Here is a 27,611-nt window from a genome sequence, read left to right as displayed (position 1 = left end):
AGGCAAAAAGAAAATGCACTATATTTTTATTGCATCCATGTTTTGACGTACACCTGCTCAGGGATATGCAATATGATACTGGTACCATAACTGACTATTTATTTTTCTAGATATTACAATTCAAATAAAATTGTTACTCTGAAAAAAAAAAAAAAGAAATTGATAATTTTGAAATTTTGGCCTATACATTACAATATGTGCTCCCCGTTGAAAGGCTAAGCTTTCTGTAACTAATTGTATATTTTTGAATTTTCAAAGTTCAAGTCAGTTTTCTTCACATGGTTAAACTTGTGTCATATTTTCCACATACACAAGACCATAAGTTTGCTCTTGTTACCCAATTTCAAAAAGGAAAAACATTACAAATGTACTTACTTTATTTATACTGAAATCAATACATTAAAATGCTCCTGTACCACTCCCTGTACAATGCTGACATCAATAAAAAAAATCACCTTTTTTAAAATTATTGTGCAAAGTGTGAATAACAGACACTCAGATAACAAAATACCATAGTACATCCTCTTAAGAAAGATCCCTATAGTGGTTTTAGAAGAGTTGTACATACAAGAACCTTCAAGTTGTAATGGCTCCCTTTGCCCAAGTCATTCCTATAAAATTTCATCAAAATCCCTTGACCTTGTTTGTGGAAGGTGTAATGAATTTTATAACAAATAATCTTTTTATCATACAATACTGCTACCTTATTTAATGTTAAAACAAATAAAATGTTATAATTGTGAGACTTTAAATTTCACATAATTTTATACTCCTGTCATTATACACTGCTCCCAAAAAATGCCTATCAAAGTAAGAAGTTGGACACTTTAGCTTTATGACATAGTAACAAATTAAACACTTTATCTGTATAATTTATTTCATGAAGTAAAACAATGGTAAATTAATAACATCTGATACATAAACAAAGTGTAAGTTATACTAAAAAAACATCAAAAGGCTTCAGTGTCATTGGAGCTGTTTTTAAACCTGAATTTGAAGTTTAATTATATTAAATTTATACACCACACTGAATTAACTTAAATATAGTATCATTTCTTCTTAATAACAGTAACATTCAATTTGTCATACATATACACATATAAAAAAGTCATGTTCTGTTGGGTAGTATCTAACCAGATATATAATGCTTCTTACATTAATATATATTTCCTACATATATTTCTTTTATTTCTGTTCTAGAAAAAAATATTCCCACTTATGCAAATTCAATTAATGTACTAAAGACACAAATAAAGATAGAAAATCATCAAGGAAGACTGCAATGAGTAAAAAACTTTATGGTGAATAAAGGGGGATGGCAAAATGTTCAAAATAGCTGCACTTGAAAACTACCTTGTGGATTTTGCCGAAAATAGAACTAAACATGTATATTATGGTACTAAACCACTGCACAGTTTAAAAAAATCATTCTCAAGTTATCAATTTGAAACTGTTGAGGGATGGACAGACAGACAGACCTTCGACTTCTCAGAGGGTATCACATAATACCTCGCAACTTTGTGTGGCAGGGTATAAAAACATTGCTGTATAGACACTATATCTCAGAGAAACAGAAACTCACTCTGCAAACAGTTGACTACAATTTCAAATCATTGAAATACATTTTGTATCTAGGCCACAAAATTCAAAAGTTTAACTGAAGAAATAGGATAATCAATAGATCACAGAGTAAGCTTCTGTTCATACAATATATTTATTTCAAACAAAGATGAAAAAAAAAGATCATTATTTTAATCTAAGTCAGATTTGAGACAACAGCAAATATCCTTCTGTGAAACAAGTTGATCTCTCAGGAAAGCACAAGCTTGGAGTAACACATGCAGTGTCAGATAATAATTCATTGATCCACAACACTTTAATAATAATTCTCAAGTCTTTCCTTTTTTGGCATTCTGCTTGCCACCTTTTTCTTTTCGTTTCTTCACATGCTTAGGTATTTTATTTTTTCTCTTCTCTCTCTGCTCCTCTTTGATAAGTTTCTTTCTTTCCTGTGAGAAAATTAAAACAAAATGTATAAATTATATATGAAATATTCACATATTCTGAATACTTTAATAAATTGTCGCATTTACCTATACTACCTGTGTTTGTGATTTAATTGGGCAGCTTAATTAATGAATAGTTTTACTCATAAAACCTTCAGATAGTTAATAGAATAACTGTCTTTTATTTCTTATTATGAAAACTTGTTTCCTAAAATATAACTATTATCATTTCAACTATGTACTAAATTAAAAGTAATTCTTTAAAAGTACTATTGTTCCTGATGTACCAGTTTTAATGGTTTTTGTGGGTAGGCCAAATCACACAATTTAGTTTCCAACACACAGGAGATATCCATAGATATGTATACTGAAAACCTCAAAACCACAAGTTCAAGAATCCACGAACTTGTGTTTCGTCAAAATCCACAAAAATTGGTATTCAGGAATTGAAATACTTTCATAGTAGTTTTCTTTTTAAGCACTTTGTCGTTTCATAATTAACTTTGACTTGAAATGAACTATCTGTAAATGTAAACAACTGGTGACATTGTTACCTTTTTACTATTAGGTGACTCATCTCTTGGTCTAGATGACTTGTTAACTGTGTCAGACTCTCTATCGTACTCTTCTGACTCAGACTCACCACTATCATACTCGGATTGACTCTCGTCTTCAACATTCTCTTTATTGTCATCATTAGTTTCCACATTTTCAAGAAGATTTGGAGTCTGAAGTGATATAACAAATCTTGAAAGTTAACTTGAAAAATCAAGATACATTGATGAAGATTAGTCAATACTTTAACTGCTAGCTTGTAATATATATTTTTTGAAAGCAATAAAACAGATACAAAATTCAAAAGTGTATATGATTGGAATTCCCCCAGTTAAAACCAAATAGTAGATTTATATGTAACTTAATTGTGTTACAATTATTCAGAATTTCAATACATGTATCTTCATTAATAGTGTTCAAAAATACCAATGTTACACTGATGTATCTGTTCAAAATATGCCTAATTAGCACCTGATAACTAAGAACATACCTAATTAGCACCTGATAACTAAGAACACACCTGATTAGCATCTGACAACTAAGAACATACCTGATTAGCACCTGACAGATCAGTTTTTAATCCTGTTACAGTCTGGTACAACAACTGGAACATAAAGTAAGTCATCTCAAGTTCATGCGTGCTAGTCTTTACTGTGTATGACAAGTTCATACATGCTAGTCTTTACTGTGTATGACAAGTTCATGTGTCTTGTCTTAACAATTTGTGTTTTTTAAAAAAAAGTACTTGCTTTTTTTGGACTCTTTGCTCATGTAACATAAAATTGCTTAACATTTTTGGCTGTTTATGACAAACAAACCTAAATATAAGAGGCTAATAACCTTGTTTTAGAAAATAAATATGTACAGACACTTGTAAAAAATAAAGAAATTTCATCTGGGTTCAAAAGTTTAATGTTTTTGTCCTATTATTACCTTCCTCCACTCTGGAAAGACAAGAATTAAAAAAATGGTTGAAAAAAATCCAGTATTCGTCATGAATGTACATGTATAATTGAAGGCATGCTTTTACCTGATTGGTGTTGCCTTCTTGTGCCTTAATAATATCTCTTTCAAAATCAATCACTTCATCCAAAGTACGGGGAATGTAGGAATTTTTAAACACCTAAAACAAAACGAAATATAAAGTTTTATGTTTATATTAAAAAGAATAAAATGTTGCACTCTACATCATGCCAAGAAGGCCCCCACTCAACCATTTTAGTCAAAGCTGAGAAAGGGAGACAAAGTACAATTCATCATGCAGAAGCAATATACCAAATATCTAAGTATTTTCTTCAGTAGAAACTGAGAAATCTGTTACGGAAATTTCCACTATGCAGCACCTAAAAAACTACAGTATCAATCGGTAGACAGGAAGAGATGAAGAATAAACCCGGAAAGGGGAGACACAGTACAAGTCATCATGAGAAAGCATTATATCAAATATCTAAGCATTCCCTCCAGTAAAAGCTGTGAAATCTGTTACGCAAAAAGTGTAACAGAAGGACAGACAAGGTGATTGCAGTATAATAATACTTGCCAATAATATAAAATTTAGCTGGCTGCTTATTACTTGTGTTTAAACAAGACCCAACTGACATAATATAAATCTACGACAGAAGACAATGTGTCTGTTAATATGGACAATCATTACTTATGAGCTAAGAAGTCTTTTACGTAGCATTTCAATGACATTTATCAATTAATTTTCATTGAAGATTACTATTATTTCATTTAAACAATAAATACTTGTTCATCAATTTTTTCCTGTTCTGAGATGTCCTCAGGTGACCTCTGTGATGTCAAGGTCATTGCTCTTTCAAGGTAGTCCTCTATATTGTCATCATTTATAGTAACATCAGTCACAAAGTCAAACAATTCCTTCACTGTCAATGTTGATACGCCCTTCTTTCTAAAGAAATCTTAAATAAAATTTTGAATTAAAAACAGGCCATTGTAGAATTTTAACCATTAAAATGTCAACTTGACTCAATTAGTGTTAAGATTGAATTTTTGTTATGCTGTAAAACTAACAGATATAAAAACATAACATAAAACCATAAAATTCATGTTTTATTGATCATAGCTCACCAGTTTGGAGGAGAAAGTGGGATTGTAAGAAGAATTTAAGGATGTTTTACACACATCAAAATCAAGATGAACGAGAAATACGGTGAGCAAGCTTACAAATAAATACATTAACTTGGCCACTTGATATGGATTAAATTCATGGTCAACTTAAGTTAAATAATGTTTCCTTGCAGTGGTTTAGGAGTTACATGTCTCCTTTGCAGGCATTGGAGATTATAATCCTCCTTCATGACCTTCTTCATATGGTGTCTAACTTACAAATAAGATTTTATCAAACCTATAAAGCCAGTTTGGAGGAGTTGCACTCACAATACATGTGGACAGACAGGGCAATGGCCATATTCCCCAGGAAGTTTGTTAGCAGGGGTATAAAACAGGTAAAATTGTTTTCTTCAGCAAAATTCTACACTCTTATCTTTTATGTCTTGTGTCAAATCAGCTTTAATGAAGATTTTACATAACTTTTTTTTCTACTGCAACAAAAGTTACAAATCCCATCCCATGGTTCTGTTGGATAACAATAAAATATTATAATCGAAGTATTAAATTAGCCATGTCAAAATTATCTCTTAGAGTGTATAACAGTCTATTTAATCTATACTTAGAAAAAATCAAATAAAATTTACCTGTAATATTGGTACAATCTTTCCTGAGGAACTCTAGTGCATGGGGATGGTCATGCTCAACCGACTGTGATACATCTATCACATATATATTACCATTGTGGTAACTGTAATTATAACAAGCACCTAGATTGAAGCTTCAACTTTGCCATTTTTTTTCTTCTGCACATAAGATTACATAAAGAGTAACCTTTTAACATGGTAATAAAGGTCCACATTTACATATCATGTTACCTATTTTCCCTTATCATTTGGTGATTTACAATGCAATTTGATTGATGGCTTAACAAACTGTAAAAAAAATGTATCATGTATTACGTATCAGGGATGATTTTACAAGGTCAACAAATAAAGCAGAAATTGGAAAAATCGGAAGTAAATATACAATAAAATAAGAATCGTAACAGTAAAAATCAGACTTGAAATGGCACTATTCCACAAAAAAGCGGGGGAAAAAAGCATCCCAGATGTATGATACCAAGCACATATCAAAAATCCATTTTCCTTCAATTCAACAAAAATCTAACATTAATTTATGTTGCAATATTATAAACTTACAGCATATTAAATTCACTAAGATCAGCATGTATAAGTTTACATTGATGGTAAAGAGTTCTTAGCATATGTAAACATTCAAGATATAACTCTCTGGCTTTGGACTCAGATATATCACAATCCTTCAACAATGGAGCTGGCCTTAAACAGAAATCAACAACAGTAAATAACAACAAACCAGAACCTCAAGTATATTTCTTTCTCTTTCTATGATTTAAACTAAACACGAAAAAAATTAAGTCTTACTTTATCATACCATAGTTGCTTTTAGAGCATTATTGTGATAAATTAAATGGCCAAGGAACAGTAACATTGAAACATTGATAATGTCACACAGGTCAATGGCAATAATATGGGTTTGGCACTTATATTCTCATTCAACACCAAGCAACAGCGAGGTGTTAAATGAGAATATAAATGCCATACCCATGTTAAAATGAGTTCAAATATAAATGAGAATATAAATACTGTACCCATGTTAAAATGAGTACAATTCTACCTCCTCAACAAATTATTTCTTAAATGACCATGTTTGAAACATTAAGAATAGCACATTCTACTTTGATAAGAAATAAAATGATTATATTCTAAAACTGAGCATTTTGAACAATACAAGAAAATATAATCAAGTTCATCTGATAATACTAACCATCCATCAGTACCTATAAACCTCATTACCAGGACATGACTTCTTAATAAAATAGGTTCTGGACATAATATTCCAGCTTGATGGATTCTGAAAAAAAAAAACAAAAAACATAACAATACAAAATAATTCATAATATAACAGTCCCCTAATAAGGTTATGCATCCACGGACTCAACATTAAAACACAGTGTTTTGTCTGTTTGTCTGGTCTTTGTCCCTGAAATAATGTGCCTCGTTCTTATTGTGATGTCCTTGTCAATTCACACAGCATAATTTTGGAACCCTTAGAACCCTGTTGTAAAAAACATAAAATTGTGCAGAGCCAAAAATGGAAAATTTAGAATCTCTAAAAACAAACACTCTTTCCATATTTTGGGTAAAGGCCATTGTCATTGGAATTTTTTTTATATTGGTCTGAAGGACAAAAGCTACCCTACAGGGAAGTAAGTTCAGTGCACCCCTCTATGTAAGTTTTCTTTGAAAAAGAAAAAAGTAGAATGGTTTTGGTATTTCATAATTTCCCCTTAATACATGTACTTTCATTTGTTGAGCTTGGTACTTCAACCATCTTACCATAACATTAGTTAGTCATCATCAATTCAATACCTACCTAATAAGATTCCTCATTTCTTTTTCAGCCCAGGTCTGTACCATCTTCCTGGGGTTGTGTTTACAGTAACCATGACGAAACCTACAATGGAGATCCAATCATTAATACACATTTCTTTATTACATAGTAATTCTGATATCTTGTAGATCTATTGCCATGATAGTAAACTTTTCTATATTATCACAATACCATTAAAATACATATATTAGAAGCAACTGTATTTAATACTTTAAATCTATTTCTTAATCTGTGTACTTTAATTCTATTTCTATCTCAAATTGATGGAAAACATAATATCAAAACAAATTGACCATCATATACAGTATAACGACAAGTATGACAAGTAACAGAGGGTGAGATGCTAGTCTGTCATACAACGTTACTCTGTCAATGAGACGTCAGTCTGTCATACAACGTTACTCTGTCAATAAGATGTTAGTCTATCATACAACGTTACTCTGTCAATGACATCACAGTAGTAATCATAACATCATGCAGAAATTATATATTTTTGAGTTGCTGAAAATTTAAATACTGACCTAGGAGAAATTAGGTGAAGCATTTTCTTCTGCATGATGTTATGATTACTACTGTGATGTCTTCAAAATTTGTTAAGTTATGAAGATACTAATACTGACCTAAATTCTCCTGATACATATTTATCTCTGTCTTTAAACACCAGTATAGAGGTTTTATAGACCTGAAAACCAATGAAACAAAAATATAATTTAAAAACAAACTAAACATCCAGTTAGCAAAAAAATTTTTTTTTCATCATTCCTCCCTATATTAAAGTCCATGGGCTGGGAGAGTCCACCGTGCACCACCCCACTCAACAACTTCATGGTGATTTTCAGGTACCTTTATACCTCCCATCACCGACGAATCTATTTGTCACCAAAGAATATTCTCAAATTCTTTTTCAGTGTAAGCCTATATTTGTACTCAACTGGGTCAAAAAGCCAAGATTTTTTTGACTCAATTGTTGGAGCCTCTAAGCTTTCTGGGATAGCATGCAAGAACAAACTAAACAAATTTAGGTATTATCGTCTAGCCCAATGTCTCAGCTTTACAATGGTACCAAGAAAGTTATGGTAACACTTAGGGTTATGCGGTAAAATGTACCCCTACCCGCTGAAAAATTGCTTAAATGGACATTTTTTTCAATGTCAAAACCCCTAGAGTATTAATGCTTCAGTAGAAAATAGCTAATATGGTATTTTCTATTTAGTACTATCACAAGTCATACTTCTGGGGTCCTTTTGATGATTTTTGGCAATTTTTGTAGTGAGAATTTATCAAAAAATGCAAAAAATGGGATTTTCGATTTTTCGGTCAAAAGTCACATAAATTTGACTCCACAGGTTATTACTCAACTCAAACGTCTAAAATTTGGTATCATCCGATAGATAATTTAATTTCCTACATAAATGAACCACGAAAAACTACTTTTCAGGAAGGAATTTTCTAAAAATATTAAAAATATACCCCTACCCCTAGAAAACTGGTCTCAGTATCAAATAGAATTCTCATTCACAGCATTTTGACATTGTAGAACTCATATTTTATGCATTTAAAATTAAGATAATGATGTTCCTAACATATCTGATCAATTAAGGCGCTTAGATTTTCCTTTTTGGGTGACAATTAGTATAAAACTTTTTGATAAATTCTGACTACGAAAATCGCCAAAAATCATCAATAGGACCCCAGAAGTGTAAATTGTGATAGTATTTAACAGAAAATACCAAATAAGCCATTTTCTACTGAAGCATAAATACTCTAGGGGTTTTGACATTGAAAAATATGCCAATTTAAATGATTTTTCAGCAGGGTAGGGGTACATTTTTTTCATTTTATCACAAAACCCCAAGTGTTACCACAACTTTTTTGGTACCATTGTAAACCTGAGACATAGGGCTACATGATGATACATACATATGTCAGTTTTCTTTGTTTTGTAGAAAGAAGAGTGTGGAATCAAAAAACTTAAAAAATGATTTTTTGCCTCAATGAGGTATAAAAAGTAGTCAAAAAATACAAAAATGCTTCAGTTTATTTTTTGGCGACAAAAAGATTTGTAAATGAGAGGTATAAGGGTACCTGAAAATCAAATTTTGGTTGATGATTGGGGTGGGGGGGGGGGGGGGTATCTCAGCCCACGTACTATTACAGCCTTACTATCAATCACTGACTTTCATTTCTTTCTATAAGCATGTAATAGTTCATTCACATTTTCCCAGTGTACTCTGAATTATCTATTGGACCTTTTACAGCCACATCATAATTTACCATTACAATATCATGGTAAATATAAGCCTATTTATCTTTGGATTTTTGACACTTATTTCTGACCTACTTTTTAAGCAATATCTTGTGCCTTCATACCTGTAGCATGATCAACACTAGCCTCTTCAATCTTTTGACCTTTGATATACTTTCTTTATCTACTTTTATAAACACATCTTGTTCATCCTTTCCAGTAGCATGGTAAACTTTAGCCTCTTCTATCTTTTGACCTATGACATATTTTGCTGACCTACCTTTACAGCCATATCTTCCTCATCCTTTCCAGTAGCATGGTAAACATTAGCCTCTTCAATCTTTTGACCTATGACATATTTTGCTGCCATATCTTCCTCATCCTTTTCAGTAGCATGGTAAACATCAGTCTCTTCAATCTTTTGACCTATGACATATTTTGCTGCCATATCTTCCTCATCCTTTCCAGTAGCATGGTAAACATTAGCCTCTTTAATCTTTTGACCTATGACATATTTTGCTGCCATATCTTCCTCATCCTTTCCAGTAGCATGGCAAACTTTAGCCTCTTCAATCTTTTGACCTATGACATATTTTGCTGACCTATCTTTACAGCCATATCTTCCTCACCCTTTCCAGTAGCATGGTAAACATTAGCCTCTTCAATCTTTTGACCTATGACATATTTTGCTGCCATATCTTCCTCATCCTTTCCAGTAGCATGATAAATATTAGTCTCTTCAATCTTTTGACCTATGACATATTTTGCTGACCTACCTTTACAGCCATATCTTCCTTATCCTTTCCAGTAGCATGGTAAACGTTAGCCTCTTCAATCTTTTGACCTATGACATAATTTGCTGACCTACCTTTACAGCCATATCTTCCTCACTCTTTCCAGTAGCATGGTAAACATTAGCCTCTTTTCCAGTACTTATACATCCATTTATTTCAGTGATGATTCCTTTACTGAGGATCTTAAACAGTATCAGACGAGTCCGTTTGTCCATGACTTGTTCAGCTGTTGCTCTGTCAGCCTTGTCTTTACCTCTATACCTGTTATACATGATCAAATCAAAGTAATTAATTCTTTTTAATTTTTTTGGATGCTCATTACATACAAATTTTTGTGTTCTTGGAAAGAGAATGGACAGATTATGCATACATGCATAATTACATGGATAACAAGGATACAATAAAAAAGGAATACTTGGCTATAATCGAATCAATTTTAAGGCAAGAAATAAAATGCTTCATTGGGTCAGTTTGATATGATTGCAAAGGTGGAACCATGAACAGTTTGGACAAGTGTGGACAAACATTCAAACTTGATTAAACTCTTTTTTCTCATATGACAAGTTTTGACTGGAATGAAAGTAGTCAAAGAACTTTAAAATTTGCAGTAGGACATAAGAAATAATCAATTTATTAAAATAAATAAAAACTATTTCTTTGAAAACTATACAAATCTTTGTTTATGGACCTTTTTTGATACCGGTAATGGTTCAGCTAATAATCGTTAAATAGTTCAAAGTCTGACCTTTGCGGTACAGCAAATTATGGAGCATTTCATAAAAGTTCATATACTTATACTTCAATTATGTATACAAACAAATTCTAGAAAATGTCTATTTATGTCCCATTTTGGTCCCTCAATTAAATAGATTGTAACCATAAAACTCAAAATCAATACCAATCTTCCTTTTAAGGTTTTGAATGTTGTTATAAATTTAAATCAAGATCTAACAACTAATATTCAAGTCTGCCAAACATTTTCATTCACTTGAAAAATAAATTTAAAATGAACATTTAATCATTAACTATGAAATAAGACATACCTGTCACTATCAATTTTTCTTCCCTTCTCGACAAATGCTGACATGGCTGTATTGGACAGCTGGGGACCAGAATATTTCTCTATCAAAAAAAAATTCAAGTACATGTAGTGCAGGATTATTATTATATGGTACAATGTATCACATTTACTATTATACAATGTAATTACAAATGAAAGAACATGAAAGTGAGCCCACTAACATTACCCCCATATTGAAGTGTTTTAAGTTTCAGGTTGGAGATTTCTAAAGGAATTGTTAAAGGAAAACTATTGACCAAACATTACAACAAACATGACGACTTTTCATTCAGAATTGTCAACTTTCCTTTCATATGTAGCAACATCCACTCAGCACTTGCAAATGGAGTTTTGATATCACAACTCATACGTTATGCCAGAGCTTGCCATAATTACACAGACTTTTTGTATCATGCAAGACTTCTTACAATTAGGCTTCTGAGACAGGGTTATGTTGCTACAAGATTGAAGTCATCACTCCAGTTTTATGGTCATCATCTTGAACTCGTGGATCTTTACAGCGTGTCTATTTGCACCATGCAAACTCATTTTTTCAATGTGTCATAGTTTTCCTTTCCTCTTTCTTCTACCCTGAAATTGACTTTTTTTAGCAACTCTGTGGGTGTTTCTAGAATAGTAGAGGACGCTTACCCTACTGGTGCATCTGGTCCATGCTCCCAGTTTTTAGTGGAGTCCGAGTTGGTCATTTACTTTTGTTACTTTGTATGTATGATTTTAGTTACTTCATGTTCTTTGTTGTGTTTGTCAGTTTTCCATGTCTGGTCTTTGTAACTGGATTAAATTCTTTTGATTTCCGCTAGAATTTTGGTTTCCTTGATTACTCTTTCTATATACTGATGATGTGAAGAAAAAACAACTTTGCAACCTTTGACTGTATGATTGGAAAAATGTCACTGCAAAGATGCTTCAGATGTGTGCTTCAGGAAACAATGTTCAAAGTTTGAGGGATAAAAATTTCCTGCTGACAACATTCACAACTACATATGGTGTCCTTACTACCAGGTCTGTTTCAAGAAATTTTGTTCATTGGTTTGAAAGTAGTCACAATGACAAAAGAGGATGAAAATGTCAAAAACATTACATCCTCAGTGGGTACATTGTATACATAGGCTGAACCTCATGCATCCATAATAGCTTAAAAAGCTGATATCCATATCAGCCGCCTAAAAATCCATAACACAACAAAAATATGTATAACATTCCAAATGTTTCACATTCCAGTTAATAATTAATGTCCTTATAATATAAGAAATTTTGACAAAGAATATTAGAGAATGGACTCATTGATATTCTGTTTTTTTTTCTTTTTATTGTCATTTTTAAAGTTTTAATTACAATCATGTGCTGGCATCAAGTTTTGACTTGTCTGGCTAGATATGAAAGTAGTTGTATTTTTTTGGGTTTCAATATCAAAATGCTTTTATTTTGAATGAAGTTAAACTAATTCATTTCCATTATCACTGACAATTTTACAACAACAAACAGCATAACGTTAAAAAAAATCATTTTCACTGACAGAGTAATAAACCCCCCACTTAAGTATTATTGTTTACACTATAACTAAAAAGCTCCTCTCAATGATAAACTTTGTTTATGCAAACAACCAGAAATCCTGGATTCAAGCCTCAAATATAATCAATGTACATTAAAGTACCATTCTGTGTAAGAATCAGGCAATGTGTGGCACATCATTATTCTCAATTTTTTTTTTTCTCTGCCTCAGATATATTCAATACATCTAGAATGCAAACAAAAGCTATTTAAATTTATCCTGAAGCACTTTTGACTGCTTTTAGTATGAGACAGGTTTAAACTGTAAGAGGAAGAAATTGAAAATACTGATATTTTAAAAAAAAATTATTATGCCTTTTACAGTTTAACACGAACTAAGGTTTATTTTTTCCATAATTTAACAAAACTTTAGGATGTGAGCTATTAACATTTATTTTTTGTTAAAAATGCTTGACTGATAAGGATCCTAATACAGTATACCCTTACGGCTGTTTCACAATATTTTACACAGCCCTACATAACCTTGGTTATGCTCATTAAATGACAGGAAAATATGTTTGTTTATCATTGAAAATAGATTTAAAATCATGCAAATTGATATTTTAACCTTTACAGTGATACATGATACTCCCAGTTGAACATTATATTAAAAAATCAAGATTTTGTGTCCTAAAATAGTGCATATTTTGTTGTTATGCTGTAACATTCTAGAAAATAAGGTAAGTTTTGATTATTTCAGACAGTAGATAATTCTTAAGTGTAAAATGATGAATTACTTCCAAAAAAGCAGAATGCACCAGCTTTATTTTGCATTTTATTTTATGAAGATCGGATAAAAATTTAGAAAGTTATGAGTAAATGAAAGAAGGGATACCTTCGTTATGTTTTTCATAAAAAAGGAACATATGCTAGCTAATCAGTACTTAGAAATAAAGCTTTATACAGATTTTCATCAATTAACTCTTTAATTTGTGGAGAAATGTATATAAAAGCTGTGAAAAATAACTTTACTATATATATGAAATAGCATGATAACAATTTCTTCATTTTATTTCAGGTTTGGTTTAGGGACACTATTTTTGTAGTGTCCGCAACACAGTTATATCTGCTGAACTCCTGGAGCTATTGAAAAAGTATTTTGTGTGTAAACAGGTTCCTCCACACTAAAGACATTAACCAATCAATGATGACTTTCTCAATTGATTAGACTTTACAGCATCACATAATTGCTAACTGTAGAGTCCGCAACCCTGTAGTGTCCGCAACACTCTTATTTGCTTAAGCTTTGAAGCTCTTTTTCTCTTCATTTCAACAAAAGAATGTTTGAATATCTTTCAATGTTCAGTATTTAACTTGATTTTAATAAGGTAAAAATTGTAGCATAACGGGCATAGCATACGATGTACGTCAGTGTTATTAGAAGGTCATTGTTGCTGGACTGCTATTCCGGTTTCAGGTCAAAAGAAAACAGAAAATCGTAGCCCCAGACCATAACTATCAAGGAACCAAACAACAATATAAAGTAACTTCAACAATATTTCAGAGTGTTGCGGACACTACATGTTCTGTCTCTTACAAGAATATAAACGTAGTATCTTGTTTCAGGAGTAACTATGGCCAAGACCAACACTGAGAGATCAAGAAAACACAGAGAAAATCTGAAAAAGAATGCCAAAAGACATGAGGAAGCAAAGAAGAGGGATAGGGTTCGAAAACAAAAGGCCAGGTCAGAACTTAGGAAGACAGCAGACAATAACACACTATTGAAGATAAGGGAAAAGAAAAGACTCGAAATGAAAAAGTACAGAGAAAAGAAGAAGGCAAATACATTAGCAAATAACAGAGAGAATTCTGGAAAGCAAAAGAATGCTAAAATTAAACAAGAGATACAATGAAAAAAAGAAAGCTGAAAAACTTAAGAAAGAGAAAGCTGTAATAAGAACACAAAAATGGCGAATGCGAATACAGTTAAAAACTGGTAACAATTCTGAAACTGGGTCAGCTGATGGTAGAGAAAACAGTGAAACAGAAAGCCCAAACGCTAAATTTAAGAACAAGATGGCAGAGAACAGAGCCATCAGGAAAGTAAAAGAGAAATTGCCAAAAACACCAAAAAAGAGGGCCATCATCATACAAAAACTAGCTGATTCACCCAGTTGTTCTAAATTTTGGAAAGATAAGATGATGACACCTGAAAATATAGAAAATGCAGAAATTGGAAAGAATTTTGTGAAATCAATGTCGCCACTGTATTCATCTACAAAGGTTACTAGGAACAAAGGACACATCAAAGCCAGGAGAACTCTAAAGAACATTTTGAATGAGTCACTAAAAGGAAGTAAATCTAAAAGAAAAACTGAAAAGAAGGTTGGTTTTTTCAAGCCTAGAAAGGTGTCAGGTTTGGCTCGGTGAATCAATAAAGAGAGAAAAACAAGAAAGGACAAGATAAGCTGGAAAGTTAAGAAAGAAATCACTGACTTCTATACCTCTGGAGAAGTATCTAGGGAGCTGCCAGACAAGAAAAATGTATCAAAGAAGACCAACATGGGTAAAATGGTTATGACGATGACTATAAAAGATGCACATCTGATGTACAAGAAGAAGTATCCAGACAGCAAAGTTGGGTTAACTACATTCTACAAGTTAAAACCATGGAATATAAAGAAGGTGTCAGAAACAAATAGACGATGCTGTCTCTGTCAAATTTGCTGCCATGTAGCTCTGAAAGTTGAGGCAGCTAATAAGTTCATCATTGGAAAAGATACAGAAATATAGAGTCTTACTAAACGATCTGCTTCAGATATAACAGTTTGCAGCTATGAAAACCAGCAGTTTCCAAAAGCTAACTGCCTGAACAGAAATTGTGAAAATTGTGGACCTTCTGAAATTAAGGAATATTTCAATAACCTAATAGATGAACATAAAGACACTTCAGACTTATTAGCCATGGAGTTCTGTACATATGTTTATTGTTGAAACAGTTTCTTTAATACATTTTCTTTATTTACTGTTCTTTAATAGCTTTTACAATGTTCCTAAATAAGAAATTATTGTATGCTTATAACTTTTATTTCATGATAAGATATATCTTCAAAAGTCTAAAAATATATGTAGTGTCCGCAACGTTTCAGGAATGTATTAACTTTGATTTCTATTTCACAATATTGACTATCTCTGTATCAAAATGGCTATAACCTTTATACTGATTGCTTTTTCATCAAATGCAAACATTTACCAAGCTTTGTTTTCTAAATATCCAGTGGAATAAGATTATCTAGTTGAAAATGAAACATTATGTTATTCATAGCTCAAAATTTTTTATGATTCTTTATTACAAGAGGCACTTTCTCCTGGTATCAGTGGTAACATTGTAAGGTACACTAAGACATTAGTACTACTTTGTATTGCTTAGTTTTCAATATAAAGCCATATGATAAATTTTAGATTAAATTCAAAACTGTAGTGTCCGCAACGCTTTCAGGCTGCTTTGTACACCCCTATAATTTTCAAAATTTTGAATAAAGTGTTAAAATTAATTGTTGTTTCTTTTAATATTATACCTATAGTATCAAAATTAGTTGGAATTATCATTTTGTTATCCATAACAAGATCTAAGTATCCATTTATAATAGTATGCTGAATTTCTGAGGGGAGAAAAATAGGGTAAAAATTTCATTTTTCCCAAAAAATCAAAGATTATCATGAAACTTTTACTTGTACAACTACACATTATCATAGTTCAAACTTATGGAGACCATAAAGCCATGGTTAATGGTGTAATATTTCAAATTTTTTAACATAACAGTTCTTGTATACAATGAAAAAGAGCCTGTGGATGCCTGGAAACTTTTATCGAATACAGGAAACCAAGAAAAGGTTACACAAAAATCTTTTCAGGTTTTATTCTAGAGCCATGCTTCTTTCTGAAAAATGCCTTGTCATTAAGATTCAATCAGGTTTATTTTTCATCAAATTTGTTACAGTCCTGTGTAAAATATTGTGAAACAGCCGTTAGTATTACAGGTTAATTTCCTGTCAGACTGAAATCAGGCTCTTAATGCTCCTACAGTCAAAGATAAAATTTGTATTGATTTCCATTATGAGGACTTTGTCCTCCAAAATCAAGAAGTGCAGGAAAATAAATATTCCCGCCATTTTTTCCATTGTGCATTTCAATTAAATTTGACCTGTCAGTATCTTAAAAAGTAAAATTTTACAAACACTTTGATGGTTATTTCTGGAGGTTATCAGGTATAAATACTTGGGAAATGCAATAAAATCTGTGCATTTTTTCCGCTCTTGTGCAACACCTTATATGCATTTTGCCGATTCTTGGATGGAGATGTACTTAAAATAGAAGTATAACTTAGACATACCTACCCACATTTATCTTGTCTACAAATTTCTTCATCGTTTTCTCTACTGGCTGGAAATTTTTTGGAACATGGGTTTGTTTGTTCCCTCCTGCATTTGGCTAAAAATATAAAATAATATTCAAATGTTTTTTGACTAACAGTGAATATATTACCTTTCTTACATTATTTTTGTAGCCATTAAAGAGTTACTATTTAAGATACAAAAGTTTGTCTTAAAAATGTAAAAATTCCTACTATTTGTGGAATTATTTACCTGCACACATACTAGTGTTGTCCAAAAATGACCAACCAATCAATGCAATGGGAAACTTCAACATTGTTTCGCTAGATCCTCAGTTTATGCTATATAGATGACATTTTATCGTTAAACAATCCTAGTTTCAGGGATATAATACATCGCATCTACCCCAAAGAACTTGAGATAAATGATACTACAGACACTGTGAAGTCAGTCTCATATTTTGACCTACACTTAGAGATGGATGGTAAAGGAAAACTACTGAGCAAACTATGGGACAAACACAATGACTTTGTATTGTCAACTTACCTTTCATCTATAGCAGGGGCCAAAATTAATGCTGGTCCGGCTAGTAAAATTCCAGCTGGATTATTAGATTTTTTTCTACCAACTAGTCCACTGGCTTGTTGAAATTTCTTCGCTGACTGCATTGCAATCTTACTTTTTTGGTAGCCTTACCTGTCATTACTTCATAGTACATTGTACATGTATAACTGTTAAATATCCCAAGATATTGTCTGACAACTAATGGGAAAAAAATGTGGATATCAGGAAAGGGTAAACAACCGGATAAGAAACAAAAATTAAACAATGAGGAGAGGCATCTATGATATGGACAAACAGAAACATAAATTCCATACTTCATGGCAAAAAAGTCGCGAATGGCTGGAATATTGCCCTGAAAACACAGAAAGAAATTTTTCAGAAATGAAACTTGTCACAGTAAAAAGTGACTGAAGATCAAAACCACATCCACGTGTGTAATATTATCTATTATTTATTATGTGTCACACCCAAGACATTAAGCATTTCAACCCCACTACATGCAGCTAGGGTACTGTTGAACTCTGGAATGTTTCAGGGCAATGAGCAAACAAACCTAGTCCGGCTCCTTATGTTAAAAGAGAAGATGATAGTGATGCGGACACAGATAAACTTGATATTTTCAGTTTATTCAACCCTGAATGAGTAATTATTTTTTAAAAAGATATGTAGTAGTGGTAATAAATGACCATTTCTCACATCACATTTCTGCAGGACCAGTAAACTTTTAGGTCTACTGGTCCTGCTGGCTAGTTGAAATTTTAGATTAATTTCTACCCTGCCCTTTAGCAACAGCACATGAGTATGAAGTTTTCATATCACTACTCATATGTTATACCAGAGCTTGCTGTAACTATGCAGACTTTTTGTATTGCGCTAGACTTCTTACAATTAGGTTTCTGGAACAGGGTTATGTTGCTACAAGATTGAAATCATCACTTCAGAAGTTTTATGGTCATCATCATGAACTCATGGATTGTTACGGTGTATCCATCTGATCAATGAAAACTGATCTGTTAAATATGTCATAATTTTCCTTTCCTCTTTAGTCTACCCTGAACTTGACTTTTTACCAGCAACTTGATGGGTGTTCCTAGAAAAGCAGAGGTTGCTTACTCTAATGGCACACCTGGTTCATGCTCCCAGTTTTTAGTGGAGTCCAAGCACTCATTAACTTTTGTTACTTTGTACATATTATTTTGTTCATTTTATGTTCATTGTTGTGTGTATCTCTTTTCCATGACTGGTCCTTGTCCCTGGATTACATTCTTTTGATTTCCACTACAATCTTGGTTCCCTTGATTACTCTTTCAATGTGTCTATGTTTATTTGAAGTTGTTAGCACTTTTTGGAGTGGACTTAAACAGCATTTTCAATTGGTCTTTATGAAAAGAAACATTCAACACTGTCTTTTATTTTTACAAAAAGTTATATAACCCATTGGTCAATTTACCACATGAGACAGAGTATTTTGTTATGAACTGATCGAAGGGTGTGACTTTCTATTGTACATACAAATTCTGGATGACTCATCCTGATAAAACATAACATTACAGACCATTAAGGCCAGTTTTAATCACATGTATAAATTTGACTCAATCACAATGGTTTATTCCAAATCAAATGATAATAATTGTACATGGCTGTAAAAAAAAACCTCTTATTGTGTATCACAAATTGTCTTTATACATGTATCTGTACATTTAATCATAAATATTGTTTTGTCATTGTCCCTGTGGGTCCATGATTAGTAAATTAAAATACTTTTGAACTTTTTTTTTATGTAAGTACTACAAGTACAAGGGTGTTGGCATGACTTCTTTAACTAAGTGACATCACAATGGTTTCCAACTTTCTGTTTTTCTCCCTTGATATATTATTGCCATTTGTAATACAGACTTTCAGTTTTGATTATTCCTGTTGACTATTGCCTACAGCTTATCAGTTAGGTATTTTTGTTGTTATTCTTCATCATTAAATTCATACTCATTACAGGCCAAACTTTTTACCTTTATCATAATATACCTGTTGTGTATTAGATGTAATGGCATTATATTTCTTGGTAAAGTCCCCAGTTTCGCCATGCCAATCATAAAAATCATCATCATTGTCTTCCTCATCCCAGTCATCTTCCTCTATATCATCTATTATCAACAATAAAATCATTCACTTCAACTTACCAAAGCTGATTCATAGAAGTTTTGACATAAATCTGGGTAAAATGTTACACACATACATATTTCTCGTTCGTTTTTGGTGAATTTATTTAATACATGCCAGTTGTTGTCTACCCTTCTGTCTCTTGTTTTGACAGGTGAATTAAAACACACATTATAGATACATGATACAATCTCTGTACTGAAGGACTAAACAATTGTAAAGTTATATAAAAATATTTTTTATGCACATCAAGATTAGCCTTACTTTCCTTCCTTAAATAATGTTTCATTTTAATTAATTATCCGTCCACACTGAATGTCATACCTTCATGGGAATCTGTAGGCTGTACTCTATCAGTAGCTAAAGTTCTAAAATATTTCACTAATGATTAAGTTATGTGAACTAATGTACAATCTAGGGGACACAAACATTTAGATGTATCATTATCTTTTAAGGGGGTACCTAACACCTTCTCTAAATATTTGGCTTGTTTAAATTTCTTGAAATTTTATTTAGTGTATTACTCAGAAGCAAAATATATAAATTTTAAGAAATTACACCATGTTTCATAGGAAAAATTTCAATTAATATATGGTAGCGTCATCAACAAAACCTTTGATCACTAAGATGTTTTGATTTTGATATCAGAATATCACAAATAAAACGTTTTGCTAATTTTTACAGAGTTATTTCCCTTAGGTGCAGTATACCCCCCGCTTAAATATCAATGAGCAAACATTTAACTGAAGTATTAATAGACATAGCAAAGTAATGACAAACTTAAGTTCTTTCTTCTCAGACAGCTGTTCTATAGCTGTGTTTTAGAAAATTATTATGTACATTAATAAATAGCTTAAACCTTCTTGCCTATTTCAAGTTGTAATATCTATTCACTAAGGGTCCTTTTCAAAACTCTAGCCATTTGGAACTCTTACAAAAACACTGTTTTCATAACACATGCAAAAATTTACATTAATCTTCAATTTTACATTATGAGTCATATACAAGCATCAGTAATTCTCACACATTTGAAGTATAAATAGTTATTTCATTAACACTAAACATCCTTCATTGTCAGTTTATCAAAATAATTAAAAAAACAAAATTAGAGAATACCAACCCATCATCTGCATCTTCAAACTGTCCTTCAACAACTTCAGATGTCGACATCTCTATAAATCTGAAATGTGATACAAAAACTTTCAATACAAGAGCAATATGGTATGGGAACAGCGTTCCATGTAGGTTAACAGTAAACATTATCTCCCGAGATATTTTCATTTATATAAATGTTCCTTCAAAATGTAACGTCCAGTCAGTCATTTCATTTTATGACTTATATGTAAGTTTTTGTAAAATTTTGGCAAAATGGAAAAAAAATAGAAACATGCATGTCAAAAAACCCACCGATCAGACAAATTAATTTCACTAAAGGATGCTTTACTAAGACCATTATTTGATCTCAGCATCACTAGATTTGCTCTGAAGTTTTTCAATAGAACGTTAGAAAAAAAAGGTTTTTGACAGAGCTATCTGCCCTTAAAATGTTTATTCTCTGTGCATTTCAATGAAAGTTTAACTCAATTTATCGAAATGACATGAGACTGACCCTTAACCTTATTTTTTTACACATGTAATTTATCAACAATTTATTGTACATCTACTTGTACATGTATGTAAGTCTTGTCACAAGATGCTGTGAATTTAGAAGAAGGGCTACCTAACTCTCTGGCCCTAAATCCCAATCTAATGTAAAAGATGTATTTGCCCATAAAGAAAGGACTACAGTCAAATATATGAAAGCCTTTTATGCATAATTCTGATGATAAAAAGTAAGATACTTATCAATTCTACACTTTAATATGATTATAGCAAGCACCACAAAGTAGTGTGACATATACAGTTGTTACATATATATTAATTAAAGTCTTTCCCTATATGTGAAAGACCTTATTGTTTTTCTCCCTTTCATTCGCGTTTTTTTTTTCAATATGGTCCCCCAAACTCATTTATCAGGATATCATGATCACATTTGGTGAACATGTAGATGTCATCATGCTAAATTAGAAATGACCCTGCTAAGGATTTCATTACCATCTTTAAGAGTTATGTCATGTAAAACAATTTCTTTCAATCCCTCATACCTTGAAAACCATAACAGATAGAATCAATCTGTAAACAGTTTCATGTACATAAGCAGATGCCCTAATTAATAAACATAAATTTGTATTTTGTTATCAAAACATACGGGAGTAATATTCCTTGAAATATCATACTCAAGTTTTAAAAAGTTTTAATATTTGTAGAACTGTAAGTTCAAGAGAAATGGGACCTTCATCAATGACCTTTTATTTGCATCCAATGTCAAAGGATAAAATGCTAGTTTTTTTTTCTTCCAAAATTTACTTTGACATGGCCCTGTTTCATCATCTTTCAAGATATCATTTCTAAATTTGGACCATCGATAGAGCTCATTTAGGACTTTTACAGGATGACCCAGTGAAGAATTTCATCTTCCACTGTAGAAGCTATCTCCCGCTTATTAGTGTCTTATTTATCAACATGGTCCCCTGAACTCATTTTTCAGGATATCATAATCATACTTGATGAACATGTAGATGTCATCATGTTCTATAAGAAGACACCTAATGAATAAACACAAACATGTATTTTATTATCAATCCATACAGGAGTTATCCCTTGAAATACCATACTCAAGTTTTTCAAATTTATATTTATATAAGTTGTAGAGAAATGGGACCTTCATCAATGATCTTTGGTCCATGTGACCTTTCATTTGAATCCAAGGTCAAAGGTCATAGAGTGTTAGAAAGCCTTCTCACTGCTAACTTCAGGCCTTGATAATTAAGAAAACCATAAGAGATAAGTGCATACATAAAGCTTATGAAATGACCCTCTCGATAAGCTCTACATTTTGAGACCAAATTTACATCTGTCAGACTGTCTGTTCAAAAGTTATGACAATTTAAATGTATTGCAGAATCCAGATTGTGACTTTGACCTTGTATGTTTTTTCACGGTCAAGTAATCCAAAGATGTATGGTGGTAGTTTCATGTCTCTATGACTTCTGGTTCTTGAGTTGGTTATTGCATCATATTTCAATACTCATTGTGCTCAAAATGAGCTCTGCAATTGCCCAAATTGTTTTGTTATTTTGTTGCATATGTTCTGTATATTATCATAGTTTTCAGATTTGAGCTGTCTTGTTTTAGATCTACTGAAATTTTAGTTTTTCAGTGTGGGGGATATATATTTTAAAATCTACAATAAACACACAAATGATCAGTACACAGAATGAAAGATCTGCTCAAGTACAACTGTTTTTGACAAAATACCAAGGACCAATGATACTACAACAACATAATTTTTCATATTTTCCAATGGATTTATATATTTCATTAATACCTTTTTACAGATTTGATATTGCATCATTTTTTCAACTTCATCGAAGGGGGTCGTGTGATATATCGTTTTGAAGGTCTAAACAGCACATTTCAAAAATCAGAGTTTCAGCCATGATAAGTCATACATGTTCAAAGAGTAGGGTCATTAAGTGCAAAAATTTAAAGTTCTTGAGGGAAAGGTTGTTTCATATCAAATGAAAGGTCTTAAAGTGTACATACGAAATATCGATGTTTTGTCCCTAAAAATGAGTTGGATGAGGTTAATGAGTGTAAAACTAAAGTATTTTATATAGTTAGATTGTCACATATCAAATAAAAGGTCATAACGTGTACATCACAAATATCAATTTTGTTATAGGGAAAAAGAACCCAGTTGTGGTTAATAAGTGCAAAATGCTGAAGTTCACAGAAAGCAGGGTTCTTGTACATCTAAAAAGGGTGTCAAGTTTCTGTTACAAAATTAATGATGGAAACATCGAAAATTGCATTTGACTAGGTTACCAAGTGCAAAAAAAAAAACATTTTGTAGAAGGTAGCATGTTATGTATCAAATCAAATGTCCTTACGTGTATATTACAAAGAGATAGTTTTCAAGGGAAAGACCTTTGAATTGTTTAACAAACAACTGATGTACTAGTTTTCCTTATTCCTTGGAACTGATGGAAATAAATGAGCTTTTTCCATTTTAAGTCTTCTTTTTCTACAAAAATTGTCGCCATTTTGGGGTTTTTTCCTTAAGTGATAGAGTTATAACTCTTTGGTCAAAATGCACAGTAACTTCACTTCTCTTGAAATTACACAACTTTTAACCATTTTTTAAAAATTCTAGGCAACTTAAACCTCTATTTTGCCACCTTTTGCCTTTCACTGTTCAGTTCTGCTGCCTGTTCAAGAACCTAACACATCTGAAAATTCTTCTTGTAACATATGGTCATTTGTATCAAATATGAGATCTTTGATGTGCATTGGTTTACATCATAGATTATGTGTAAAATATTCCTGCATTCCAAAGAGAACTGCAGATTTTGTTATGAAAAAACTTTACAAAACAGATATTGTTGAAGATGCTCGCGAGGGTAAAATGAAATTTCAAGTATGGTGAAACTCCAATGCTCCCTATTATAAGCAACGCCTACTCAATATTATGTTTGGTACATGTAATACACATTAATACAAAATAAAAAAGTTTGAAGTACATAGACAGCGACAATTACAAGAATGTGAGAAATATGCTTAAATCAAAGGCTATCATGAAAATGGTACAATGTGAACTAGCCAGTTCTATTGGCAAAGTTGTAACAATGAAAGACTAGCACAACATTGCCATGGCTAAAATCTGACACTGAAACTCTGTCCAGCCTTCTTACTGAAATGAGGAATGTTCCTGGTTAGTTTTCACACTTTCATTACAACTAAATTTACTATCAAATTTTATTGTATTTGTATCATTTTGGATACATTTGCACACTTTCACAATAAAGAAAGAAATTTCTCACAATTTCCATATTACTTCCATAAATGAGGTATTTCGGTCATGAATCTGTATACTACTGACCCAAACCGGATGTGTGGACAATTAGCCTCCAAAGGCTCCTCCTCGTCCACTAATTTGTGTGGGTGCCGCCACAAACTATCTAGAGTTATTGATGTACCTATAGAAGAAATGACCTAAATACAAATCAGCCCTTGGTTATGAATGTCTGCAGAAATTCAAATCGAGAACAAGATTTACTAAGACCAAGGAATCTTTGTGATCCTATTATAAACACAATTGAAGTTCAGTACGACAAAGGTTCACCATAGTCTATAGGCATAAGAAAAACCGTTTCAAAGACAGCATCTGCATTTTTTGCACTTGAGTCAAAAATATATTGTCACAAATCTATAAATTTTGTGATACACCAGTTATACGTCAAAGATTTCTGGTCTGCAAGACGACTGAGGGAATTATTTATCTGTCAACATTACCATGTGCTCGACGACAGCTGACCGGAAGCACAACATTGAGCGACTTCCGGTGAACAGATCGATGCCTGCTCAGCTTCAGCTGCTGCAGGTTGTCAAGAAACTAATGAAAAAAGTGCATAAATGGTAAAAGAGACGCTCTAAATTAAGATGTAGACCCATTTGGTATAATATTGTTCAGATTCCAGGTTATCATGACGTTTTACTGAGGCATTTTTTATCTGACGTTTTGTTTTTTTAGGCTTTGCCTATGGTAGCAGGTCGAGACTCGATCCGTCCGCATACTTTTAGGGTGCACTATACAGTTACATTAAGGCGTACTGTTTCGCACACCAAGTTAGCCCGGTCAAATTTTGTAAAACTTAAAATTAAAAGTTGAAATTTGGTGGATATATTGTTTAAATGTAGTTAAGCATTTATACATAGACAAATGTAATATATTATATGTAATGGTAAATAGGTGTAATTTAAAGGAAGAATGGTATCCGGAACATTTCAGTCCCATGCTGTATTAGGTTCTCTCCTCAGCATCAAATGGCTGATTTTCAAAATACCTTATTTCGTATGAACTTTTGGAACTAAAATTGTGAGAGAATGAATTGAAAAGGGTCTTATTATTTTTACCCTTTTTCCAACTACTCCGTGCATGCTTTCATCCAGTGGTAGTGTCTAAGTGCCTGATACTTTATAAAACATAGTAATTGGCTGTTAGTTTTGGAAAGGCACCCCTGATTTGTACTAAAACTCAGTAATATTTTTTTCAGTATGTTACCATGGCTAATGGATTTTATAACAATAATCACTAAATTACTTGTAAATGACTTGAACCTCCACACACCAAGGATTTCAAAATTATGCACTTTTTTATGACAAAACACTAGAAATTTCTGTACAGACTGCCTCAAAACAGCTTTATTTCAACAAAATGAGACCAAATATTCAGAAATGACCTAACTGTATTGTACTACCTTACATTCACAAGTCATACCATCCCCAGTCCATCCGTCCCGTCAAATAAGGGATAAGCATTGCCTAAACCAGCGAGCACCATGAGCTTTACTATATATGTACACTACTGTCAACCAAAATTATAATTTCTCCACTCTCTACAGTGGAAATATTTTGAGTGGAGTCACAGTGTCTTCACTCTCCACAGTGGAGTCACCATTTCAGAAATTGTCTGTAATTAACTTCTCCTGCCTTTATACCAAAGTATATTTAATGGTTCTAGCAGTTTAATAACATCTAAGTCATTGACAGAAATAAATATTGAAAACTATTGAAATTGAAATGGAGCAATTTTATCCCGGTTTTTACTTTGGTGGAGTCACAGTGGAGGACATGAGTGACTCCACTGTGAAGAGTGGAGAATTTAAAATTTTGGTTGACAGTAGTGTATCATCTGTGCAAGACTTGTAAAAATGATAAAGGACATTACAAAGAAGGGGGGGTCTTGACCCGGATGAAAACTTTTGCTTCGCAAGTGCAATACTTTAATTTATATTTAAGCAGCAAGCAAAATCATTATATCTATTTGAAAATCTGTTTTGTTAATTAATGGGGGAGTCTTTTTAATAAATGAATGACTTGAACAATATTTTTTCCCAAATTTCCAACCCCATGAGCATACCTCATTTTCCCTCACTCTCAAAATTGTCAATAACTTTACAGCACTTCACAATACTTTACATTTTTTATTCCTTAAGGGCGTCTCTAGCAACATCCATTTCAGGTTTTGGTCTGTCAGGTCAATCTGTACAGATACTGGAAATATTACAGTTCTGCACGGATGGTGGGAATATTTTACACACATCATGTGACGTAAACAAAATTCAGATGACAGCTGCATATTCCCAACAAGAAAATGATAGCCTTTCCTATCTTAGAAAAGCTATATTTTTTTCCGAGGCAGGTTGGGTTCTTGGCAACAGCAACAGTGGAACAGTGGAGGTACATGTACGTACAACCACGTGTTTCCCGAAGTTTTTAATAACAAAAACATTCACTTCTTTAAATAAGTAAAACACATTCATTAAAAAAAGACTTGAAAACAATCAGAAAAGATTAATTTATTTTTACAGAAATGTAATATTAACCTATATTTTTTTATGTGTTTGATTGAAGGAAATGATGAATTTTCTCCTTAAGGACAGTCACTTTTTGTTACTTCCGTGACATGACTTGTTTTTCGTTAGTATATTGGGGAACCTTAAGGGAAATTTAGTATGTGTAATAACGGTAGAGCTCACACTGCTTTGTGGCGCTCGCTATAAATTGGTGTGCATAAAATTTAGTGTCATATACCAAAACTTATTCTTTACAGACAATTTTATTTATGACTACGGTCATCACACTTTCTAGGTAGGCATCTAAATTCTTAACTA

The 27,611-nt window shown here is 32.2% G+C and overlaps 3 protein-coding genes and 1 long non-coding RNA gene across 6 annotated transcripts in view; 3 read left to right on the top strand and 1 right to left on the bottom strand.

Annotated features, from left to right (window-relative positions):
* Positions 1-856: 856 nt before the first annotated feature.
* LOC148630257 (serine/threonine-protein kinase RIO1-like) lies at positions 857-25,284 on the bottom strand. 3 transcript variants are annotated; one of them, XM_088564316.1, is made up of 18 exons: positions 25,231-25,284; positions 24,818-24,914; positions 20,957-21,016; positions 20,161-20,204; positions 19,702-19,820; positions 17,119-17,212; positions 11,189-11,267; positions 10,220-10,406; positions 7,727-7,788; positions 7,089-7,169; positions 6,480-6,566; positions 5,834-5,971; positions 5,279-5,382; positions 4,311-4,483; positions 3,592-3,684; positions 3,112-3,165; positions 2,561-2,734; positions 857-2,009 (listed from the first exon to the last, which is right to left on the bottom strand). In XM_088564316.1, the coding sequence occupies exons 3-18, from the start codon at positions 21,004-21,006 to the stop codon at positions 1,890-1,892; spliced, it is 1,659 nt and encodes a 552-aa protein (XP_088420442.1). In that variant the 5' UTR covers positions 21,007-21,016; positions 24,818-24,914; positions 25,231-25,284; the 3' UTR covers positions 857-1,889. The 3 variants fall into 3 exon arrangements, with proteins under 3 accessions (XP_088420442.1, XP_088420437.1, XP_088420448.1); XM_088564311.1 differs by lacking the exon at positions 24,818-24,914 and having other exon boundaries at positions 25,231-25,271; XM_088564322.1 differs by lacking the exons at positions 10,220-10,406; positions 11,189-11,267; positions 17,119-17,212; ... (3 more) ...; positions 24,818-24,914; positions 25,231-25,284 and adding an exon at positions 9,632-10,126.
* Positions 2,693-4,735, top strand: LOC148630259 (uncharacterized). The gene is made up of 3 exons (XR_015919227.1): positions 2,693-3,177; positions 3,861-4,076; positions 4,648-4,735. It is a non-coding gene; the product is annotated as an uncharacterized LOC148630259 (long non-coding RNA).
* On the top strand, positions 13,227-16,268 carry LOC148630258 (uncharacterized). The gene is made up of 2 exons (XM_088564365.1): positions 13,227-13,457; positions 13,796-16,268. The coding sequence occupies exon 2, from the start codon at positions 14,605-14,607 to the stop codon at positions 15,148-15,150; it is 546 nt and encodes a 181-aa protein (XP_088420491.1). The 5' UTR covers positions 13,227-13,457; positions 13,796-14,604; the 3' UTR covers positions 15,151-16,268.
* Positions 25,268-27,611, top strand: part of LOC148630256 (voltage-dependent calcium channel subunit alpha-2/delta-3-like) — a 29,174-nt gene continuing 26,830 nt past the window's right edge. The window contains exon 1 of the mRNA XM_088564303.1: positions 25,268-25,353. The gene's annotated coding sequence lies outside the window, so the exon portion shown is untranslated. The remainder of the gene's footprint in view (positions 25,354-27,611) is intronic.

This window comes from Perna viridis, chromosome 1, assembly GCF_037379345.1.
Source record: "Perna viridis isolate PV_CMFRI_1.1 ecotype Kerala chromosome 1, ASM3737934v1, whole genome shotgun sequence".
Classification (NCBI taxonomy): domain Eukaryota; kingdom Metazoa; phylum Mollusca; class Bivalvia; order Mytilida; family Mytilidae; genus Perna; species Perna viridis.
This window is presented reverse-complemented; position numbering and strand designations above follow the sequence as displayed.

Coding starts and splice junctions, on each gene's coding strand:
- LOC148630258 (XM_088564365.1), top strand. CDS start 14,605: ATGCTAAAATTAAACAAGAGATACAATGAAAAAAAGAAAGCTGAAAAA.
- LOC148630257 (XM_088564316.1), bottom strand. CDS start 21,006: ATGTCGACATCTGAAGTTGTTGAAGGACAGTTTGAAGATGCAGATGAT. Junction 7,170..7,726: donor TATGTATCAGGAGAATTTAG/GTCAGTATTAGT, acceptor TCTCCATTGTAG/GTTTCGTCATGGTTACTGTA. Junction 3,166..3,591: donor AAGAAGGCAACACCAATCAG/GTAAAAGCATGC, acceptor TTTATGTTCCAG/TTGTTGTACCAGACTGTAAC.